This window comes from Malus domestica, chromosome 02, assembly GCF_042453785.1.
Source record: "Malus domestica chromosome 02, GDT2T_hap1".
NCBI lineage: Eukaryota > Viridiplantae > Streptophyta > Magnoliopsida > Rosales > Rosaceae > Malus > Malus domestica.
The window spans coordinates 35,986,427-35,995,813 of NC_091662.1; the positions used below are offsets into that span (position 1 = coordinate 35,986,427).

The window sequence follows — 9,387 nt, forward strand, 5'->3', positions numbered from 1 at the left end:
GCTTCTTCAAATTTAACACTTTTGTTAATCTTTAACAATTATACGTTACATTCATTAGTTTTTCCTATACGTTCGAAATTCCCTTCGAATGAATACTCCATGACTTGGATGCATATTTAGCTACACTTCCCATACAATAGACGTTATAGTTCAATTCTCTAGACCAGCCGTTAATATCTATCATTGAACATCTGCAGCCTTCAGCCTTACAATTTTTAATGTGTACAATGTCACAAAATCTACTTATAACATAAGTTTTTGGAACCTACAAATAACCAACATACAAAACAAAATTAAGAAAAAAAATCAATTGAAACAAAAAATCATAGACAAAAATAACACTAGCCAATAAAAAATAAAACACAAGTTACTTCTCGCTCAATGGAGCATATGTAACACTGCAAGTTGAAATTCTCGGTAATTTCATAATTAAGATGTTTTACAGCCACTTCAACAACATCAGCAAAGGTACGATGCCTGCTTCAAATTTAAATATTCCATAAAGGCAACACCACCCCGGTTATAATGGCACTAGGAGCTATAGATGGGAGGATTTTCACGTATTTCCCAAAGCTTTTTTTAGGATACGAAACTAAAAAAAAAAAAAAGAAACAACTAAGTGAAATAAACGGAAATTGTTGCAAAATAAACAAAAAAAAAAGAGTAATAGAAAATTACTCTTTGTAGAGTCCAGATTAGTAATCCTTGCATCCGAAGACATTAAAACACCTTTAGTCAAAACAATTGCACACAAGTTTGTGCGAGTGCCAGCAAAATCAACAATCGTCTCAGACACTTTACTAGAAGCTGAAAAAGTAACTGAATTAAAAAATCATGAGCATAAAATAGGAAGTAAAAAAATTCACCAAATTCATTTTCATCGACTTAAAAAAGGTTATCTGAAAATTCATTATCATAATTTTTCGCATAAAACAGACTCCTTAATAACAAAGTGAATTTCTATTTTAAAAGAATTTGAAGGAAAGTAATTTACATACTTCTAGCAAGTTGATTCAATCAAATAAAAACATTTTTATAACAATAATTAATAATTCTACGAGCCATCAAAAATTTTCATCATCGAAAAAGTCTAAGCAAGCAATGAAAAGTACGACAATGAAACTATGAATCAAAATTAGAATGAACATAAATAAGTATGACAAAAACAATAACTAATACAGACTCAAGGAATCCTTGAAACTAAAATGCATAAACAAAATATATGAGAACAATAAACATAAAATATAAGAACAAAATAAATTTAAAAATTCAATAAAAACAAAATTATAACAAAATATGTGGTAGTCACATACCCAAATATGGAGGCGCACAAGAAACAATTCTGAAAAAGGAAACTAACATTGCAAGCAGCACTACATCATCAGCTTCTTCAAATTTAACACTTTTGTTAATCTTTAACAATTCTATGTTACATTCATTAGTTTTTCCTATACGTTCGGAATTCCCTTTGAATGAATACTCCATGACTTGGATGCATATTTAGCTACACTTCCCATACAATAGACGTTATAGTTCAATTCTCTAGACCAGCCGTTAATATCTATCATTGAACATCTGCAGCCTTCAGCCTTACAATTTTTAATGTGTACAATGTCACAAAATCTACTTATAACATAAGTTTTTGGAACCTACAAATAACCAACATACAAAACAAAATTAAGAAAAAAAATCAATTGAAACAAAAAATCATAGACAAAAATAACACTAGCCAATAAAAAATAAAACACAAGATACTTCTCGCTCAATGGAGCATATGTAACACTGCAAGTTGAAATTCTCGGTAATTTCATAATTAAGATGTTTTACAGCCACTTCAACAACATCAGCAAAGGTACGATGCCTGCTTCAAATTTAAATATTCCATAAAGGCAACACCACCCCGATTATAATGGCACTAGGAGCTATAGATGGGAGGATTTTCACGTATTTCCCAAAGCTTTTTTTAGGATACGAAACTAAAAAAAAAAAAAAAAAAAAAACAACTAAGTGAAATAAACGGAAATTGTTGCAAAATAAACAAATAAACAAAAAAAAAGAGTAATAGAAAATTACTCTTTGTAGAGTCCAGATTAGTAATCCTTGCATCCGAAGACATTAAAACACCTTTAGTCAAAACAATTGCACACAAGTTTGTGCCAGTGCCAGCAAAATCAACAATCGTCTCAGACACTTTACTAGAAGCTGAAAAAGTAACTGACACACCCTGATCCGGAGGATCCAGGTGTGCTGGCCGTCACGTGGGCGTGACGTAACCATAAGCACGACACGGAAGCGTAATAACAACAGAAATTCAACCCAAACTCAACATAACCACATACGGACATAACCGGACGAGTTTACAAGTAAACACATAAGTTCAGAGCATAGGTTATCTGCAGTCAAGTAGGACTAAAATAAGAATACATCACCCTCAGGTGAGTCCTACATGTCCCAAATCTGTCAGAAAGCCGGAAAGGACCTCGTGAGCCAACCACCGCTAAACTAGAACCTGGAGGGGCGCAAAACAAAATGAGTGGGTCAGTAAAACAAATTAGTTTTCCAAAACATTTCATTAAAACAGTTATATCCCCTCGCCGTAAAAACCTGTATACTTTCCCAGAAATATATAACCATATAAAATCTCAACATTTAAATCTCAAATCTTTAACATTTTCAAGAAAACATGCCATGACATAAATAAAAATATAAATCAGGTGAATAAGGAATTAATCGGAGACCCTGCAGTTGGTCCTATACGATTAATTCAATAGCTCAAATCCCACTAAGCCGGAGTCACCACAGTGACCTATACGGCCCTACTCTGCACATCACTCGGAACTACGTAAGGTAGTCTATACGATGAAAGGTGTAAAAATACGCTCTAGTGCTTCTCTCATCATATCATCAGCGCGCATAACTAAGATCACCCACTAGTCGGAATCACGCCTAGTGATCTATACGACTAGCATGTCGGAACCCTCACATGGTCTGTACGACATCCACCTACTTGGATCCAAGGCGAGCGTGCGGTGTGGTGAATAATATAAGCACTAACACCTAGGGTGCAGGTTATGAGCTCAAATTATATTGATATCAATCCATTCAATTAAATGAATAATGAACTCACCTGACTTACCTGTGCCTCCACAGCACCATGCAACATGTATGCATCATATCTCAATCATATAATTCATAAACCAATTCATGATTTTCAAATAATTCTATGCATGGCATATTCAAGACATATTTTCATATAGAACATTTTTCCGGGAAAAACAGTAGTATATAGGTAATACGAAAACAAAACTGCCCACTCACTGATAAGTCGACGGGTCGTAACCCCCGTGGCGTCCCTGGATGCGGTCGTCCTCGGGATACGTCTCACCTATATGCGAAACAACTATAAAAACATTAATTTTAAGCATATCACCAATAATTCGAAATAACTTCTCATACGATGCTCAATTTTGGTATATGAATATACCACATTGACCTACTCGACGTCACGAGCGTCGAGAAATTTTTAGAAAAATTTTTGGAAGCCCCACGCGCCCCCACGCGCCACACGTGGCACGGGTCCACGCGCTGGCCACGCGCAGCACGTGCAGCGCACGTGTCGTCTTCTTCACAGGGCCTCGCCGGACTGGTTCTCCGGTGGCCGGACTCCGGCCGAACTCCGGCCGATTTTCAAACTCACTATTCTCCTTCGTTTTTCACCCATTTTCTTCGTATTTTATACCAAATTGAAGCCCTAAGAGTGTACTATCACGTTGGACTAGTTTTAGGGCCTAAAAACTACGAAATCTCACCTTGCAAAAACCAAGGGTTCGGCCAAACTTGAAACCTACGATCCCGACGTCCAAAACTCTCCAACGAACATCTCCGAGCTTCCTTAGGACCTCCTAAAGCTCACCACAAGCTTGAAATCTCCTGAAACACAACATTTTACGTTCGCATGAACAGTACCTCAAAAATGGAGGTTCGGGATCTACGTGAAATCGAAGGTTTCACTTCCTAAAACTAGCACCAATGAACTCAGGACGTCAAAACGATGAAGATACATACCTTATTTGCCCCGATCCGTCAAGTTTTGAAGGGTTTTGGTGGTGGTCCGTACGATATGGGTGTGTTTGGGTGTGAGGTCGGGAGAGAGAGAGAGAGACTGAGAGGGTGATCGAGAGGGAGGAGAGAAAGGGACTGATCTTGTGTGGTCAAACCAATCCACACCATCCAAAATCTCTCTTAAGTCCCTAACCACAAAAATATAAAATCAACTTCCAAAATATTTCTAACTTAAACAACTTCTTAAAAGTTTAGGGACCAAACATTTTCAAAACGTAATACACCCATACCTTGATACCTGACAAGGGCATTTTTGTCCTTTCATATTCCCGCCAAAAGTACCTCCGGGACGGGCTGTGACAATCTCCCCTCCTTATAGAATTTCGTCCCCGAAATTCCCATAACCAAATCATAATTCAATACTCGTAGAATAATCTTGGGTACATCTCTCTTATCCGGTCTTCCGTCTCCCAAGTAGCTTCCTCCACAGAATGATTTCTCCACAACACCTTCACCAAACTCACCGTCTTGTTCCTTAGAACCTTGTCCTTCCAATCCAATATTATGATTGGTTCCTCATCATAAGTCAAATCCGGATTAATCTCTAACGGTTGATGAGGGATCACATGAGATGGATCAGAAATATAATGCCGAAGCATAGAGACATGGAACACATTATGGACCTTAGATAACTCCGGAGGCAGTTCCAACCGGTAGGCAACTTCACCAACTCTTTCAGTGATCACATAAGGTCCAATATATCTCGGACTTAGCTTCCCTCTTTTCCCAAATCGTACCACACCTCTCCAAGGCGACAATTTCAAGAATACCCAATCACCCACATCATACACTCGATCAGTAGTATGCCGATCCGCTAAACTCTTATGTCGATCCTGGGCTGCTTTCAGGTTTGACTTAATTACCTGAACATTTTGAGTCGTCTCATCCACGATCTCAGGGCCTTCTAATACCCGTTCACCAACCTCAGACCAACACAATGGCGTTCGACACGCCCTACCATAAAGTGCCTCGAATGGGGACATACCAATGCTCGAGTGAAAACTGTTATTATAAGCAAACTCCATTAAGTCCAGACGATCATGCCAAGAATCACCAAATTGTAATACCGAAGATCTCAACATATCTTCCAACGTCTGAATGGTCCTCTCTGATTGCCCATCAGTTTGAGGATGATAAGCTGTGCTATACAGTAATTGAGTACCCAGAGCTTCCTGAAAAGCCACCCAAAATTTAGAAGTAAACCTCGGGTCTCGATCGGAGATAATATTTACTGGGACTCCATGATACTTGACAATCTTCGAAATAAACAACTTAGCCAATTTATTCAGAGGGTATTTCTCCCTCACTGGAATGAAATGCGCAGACTTGGTGAGTCGATCCACAATCACCCAAATACCATCAAATCCATTTCGCGTACGAGGAAGTTTATACACGAAATCCATGGTTATATTTTCCCATTTCCACTGGGGAACGGGAAGTGGTTGCATTCGCCCAAAGGGCTTCTTCCTTTCTGCTTTCACTTGCTGGCAAATAATACACCTGCTCACATATTCTGCAATTTCTCTTTTCATACCCGGCCAATAATAAAATGGTCGAATGGTATGATACATTTTTGTTCCTCCCGGATGCATCGCATAAGCTGAACAATGTGCTTCGTCCAGAATTTCCTTCTTCAATTCCCCATTATTCGGAACATACATTCTGTTTTCTTGCATGAGCATACCATCTGATTCCCGAATTCTGAGGTCTTTCTTTTTCCCTTCACTTCTTAACTGAACCAACTCCTGAATTTCTTCATCCACCATTTGAGCTGCAAGTATACGGTCCACCAAAACTGGCCTGACTTGAAAGCTAGCAAGAAAGGCTCCACTAGGGTCTTCAATCTCCAACCTTACTCCCGTTGCCCTCAGTTCAGCAAGAAGAGGAACACGGCAAGCATATAGGGCATTAAGTCTACCTTGTGGTTTCCTACTCAGTGCATCCGCTACTACATTAGCACGACCTGGATGGTATTCAATAGAACAATCATAATCACTTAGCAATTCCATCCACCTTCGCTGACGAAGATTAAGATCATGCTGGGTGAATAAGTACTGAAGACTCTTATGATCAGTGAAGATCTTACACTTCTCACCATACAAATAATGTCTCCAAATTTTCAAAGCAAAAACAATTGCTGCCAATTCAAGATCGTGAGTAGGATAATTCCTTTCATGATTTTTCAACTGCCTAGAAGCATAGGCAATCACCTTATTATGCTGCATCAAAACACATCCCAAACCATTTAATGAAGCATCACTATATATCTCAAAATTACCGCTATCGTCGGGAAGTACCAACACCGGTGCATGAGTGAGGCAATACTTCAATTGCTGAAAACTCCTCTCACAATTCTCATCCCACTCAAATTTAACATCCTTCCTGGTCAACTTTGTCAACGGTAAAGCAATCATAGAGAAATCCTGAACGAACCGTCGATAATAACCTGCTAAGCCAAGAAAGCTTCGTACCTCCGTGACGGTTCGAGGTTGCTCCCAATTCTCCACTGCTGCAATCTTTTGAGGATCAACTTGAATACCTTGAGCTGATACAACATGCCCCAAAAATGCCACTTCAGTCAACCAAAACTGACATTTACTGAACTTGGCATACAACTGATGCTCCCTTAATTTCCTTAACACCAAATTAAGGTGTCGGATATGATCTGCTTGGGACTTAGAGTATACCAGAATATCGTCAATAAAAACAATAACGAATTTATCAAGATATTTCTGGAATACCTCATTCATTAATCTCATAAAAGCTGCAGGTGCATTAGTCAACCCAAACGGCATAACCGAAAATTCATAATGTCCGTACCGAGTTCGGAAAGCCGTCTTAGGTACATCGTCTTCTTTAATCTTCAATTGATAATACCCGGATCTCAAATCAATCTTAGAAAATACACACGCACCTTTCAGCTGATCAAACAAATCATCAATGCGGGGCAATGGATAACGGTTTTTAATCGTTACCCGGTTCAATTGTCTATAATCAATACACAATCGAAGAGTTCCATCCTTCTTCTTCACAAATAATACTGGGGCACCCCAAGGTGAAGAACTAGGTTGAATAAAACCTTTATCAAGTAATTCTTGCAACTGGATTTTTAATTCCCTTAACTCAGCAGGAGCCATTCTATAAGGAGTCAGAGATATAGGGTCCGTACCTGGAAGCAAATCAATAGAGAATTCCACCTCTCTGTCTGGCGGCAATCCCGGCAAATCATCAGGGAAAACATCCGGATAATGTCTGACCACACCAACTTCTTCTATACTAGTAGGAGCAACATCATTTAATACCACATGTGCCAAATATCCCTGACAACCCTTCGATAATAATTTCCTCGCCCTTATGGCAGAAATAACTCCATGTCTCACCCCACTTCTCTCGCCCACAAAAATAACCTCGGGTAATCCAGGACGATAAAAAGTAACTGATTTACCATAACAATCAATATGGGCACGATTATGGTGTAACCAATTGGCCCCTAAAATCACATCAAAATCCACAATATCTAACGGAATAAGATCAGCGGACATAATCACGCCCTCAACCATCACTGGACACCCCAGATACACACTATCCACAATACATTTATCTCCTCTAGGCATGGCAAACTCTAAATCAAATCCTAGAGGTGAAGGGTGAGGTTGGGTTATTTGAGCAAACGTATGAGAAATCACAGAGTGCGTAGCACCACAATCAATCAAAACCTTAGCAAAATGACCAAGAACATTTAACGTACCCATTATCAAGTCTGGATGGTTCTGAGCCTCCTGCAGGGACATATGATTAACTCGCCCCTGAGCTTGCTGACGTCCACCTCGGCCTCTATTGCCCTGATTACCTCGTCCCTGAGGATTACGTCCCTGGCCTGGCTGACTAGGCTGCCTGGATGATCCTGCACCACCAGTAGCAATTTCCCCCTGACGGGGCTGACCTCCCTGATGCCACTGCGATCCACCAGTTGGCATAGAGGAATAAGAAGAATAACCTCCAAAATCCTGAGAATACCCTGCCTGAGGATAAGGCTCCTGAGAATACTGATAAGGTCCGGAAGCATACGGAGCAGCATCCCCCTGATAGTGGTAAGCACCACCACGATTCGGCTGGCCATAACCACCCGGTCCAAAACTCTGCTGAACTGGTGCTGGAGGTGGCATATTAGTCTGCTGCGGTCTCTGCTGACCCTGGGGGCACTGAGAAGCCCGATGTCCCATCTGCCCACACGTAAAACAAGCACCAGAACCTCTCCTACACTCACCATGGTGACGGGAGTTACAACGGCGGCACCATGGAGCGCCAGATCCACCAGCATCCCTCTGACCCTGAAATCTGGGTCCACCAGAAAATCTTCCACCACCTCTCCTCGGGCCAGTAAAACTATATCCCCCACTAGAAGAACTCGAACTCGCTCCACTCTTCTTAAAACTCTGAGTCTGTCGAGGTCCAGGAATAGAAATACCCTTACCTTTGTCATTCTTCTTTTGACCCTCATTCTTGTCCTCATCATCCTCACTGTCAGGAAGATTATCAGAGTCCTCCATCCTAACCAGAATCTCGAAATACTCATGATAATCAGCGCAGGGGAGTGCATTGGCAAAGGTACGCCACTTCTTCTTAGATCCCAACTTGAAACGTCGAAGCATCTCTCCCTGATTACCAGCTGTATCAGTGTCATAACGAGACAAATCAGTAAACTTTCTATAATATTCATGTGCCGACATATTTCTCTGTTTAAACTGGTGAATTCCTGCTTCTTACGGTCAATATACTCAGGAGGAACGAATCTCTTCATAAAATGCTCCTTGAATACTTTCCAGTCGGCTGCCGTCTCAGGTGACATGTACCTAGCCTGATTTATCCACCATGCTGCTGGTTCACGACCCAAAAACCAAGTGGTGGTCTCCACCCACCTATTAGCAGGGAGATTCCCCTGACTCTGCATCACCTGGAAAGTTTTCTCAATATGATCAAGCCATTTCTCTGCCCCCTCATGACTTTCATTACCCATAAACCGATCTAACTTCAAGTTGTACATGGTCTCCAGAGGTGTCCTCGGAGGAGGAGGAGGACGAATCACATTCTGTAAAGCCTGGGCCATCGCTTCCCCTAACTGAGTAATATCCGGGAAATTAGGTTCAGAAGTACGGCGGGACTCTCTACGCTCTCTACGAGGCGGCATGATTCTGACAGAAAACATCAAAAGATCGTTAAGACATTAACAAATTTACAGGACTGCAACCTAAGCTCTGATACCAA

General features: G+C 40.6%; 1 protein-coding gene across 3 annotated transcripts; it reads right to left on the reverse strand.

The window, feature by feature from the left end:
* Positions 1-2,306: 2,306 nt before the first annotated feature.
* Positions 2,307-9,383, reverse strand: LOC139193969 (uncharacterized). Of its 3 annotated transcripts, none has more exons than XM_070817919.1 (3): positions 7,871-9,383; positions 3,319-3,385; positions 2,307-2,509 (listed from the first exon to the last, which is right to left on the reverse strand). In XM_070817919.1, exons 1-3 carry the CDS (start codon positions 8,850-8,852, stop codon positions 2,503-2,505), a joined length of 1,056 nt encoding a protein of 351 aa, XP_070674020.1. In that variant the 5' UTR covers positions 8,853-9,383; the 3' UTR covers positions 2,307-2,502. The 3 variants fall into 3 exon arrangements, with proteins under 3 accessions (XP_070674020.1, XP_070674019.1, XP_070674018.1); XM_070817918.1 differs by having other exon boundaries at positions 3,319-3,400; XM_070817917.1 differs by lacking the exon at positions 3,319-3,385.
* Positions 9,384-9,387: the final 4 nt, after the last annotated feature.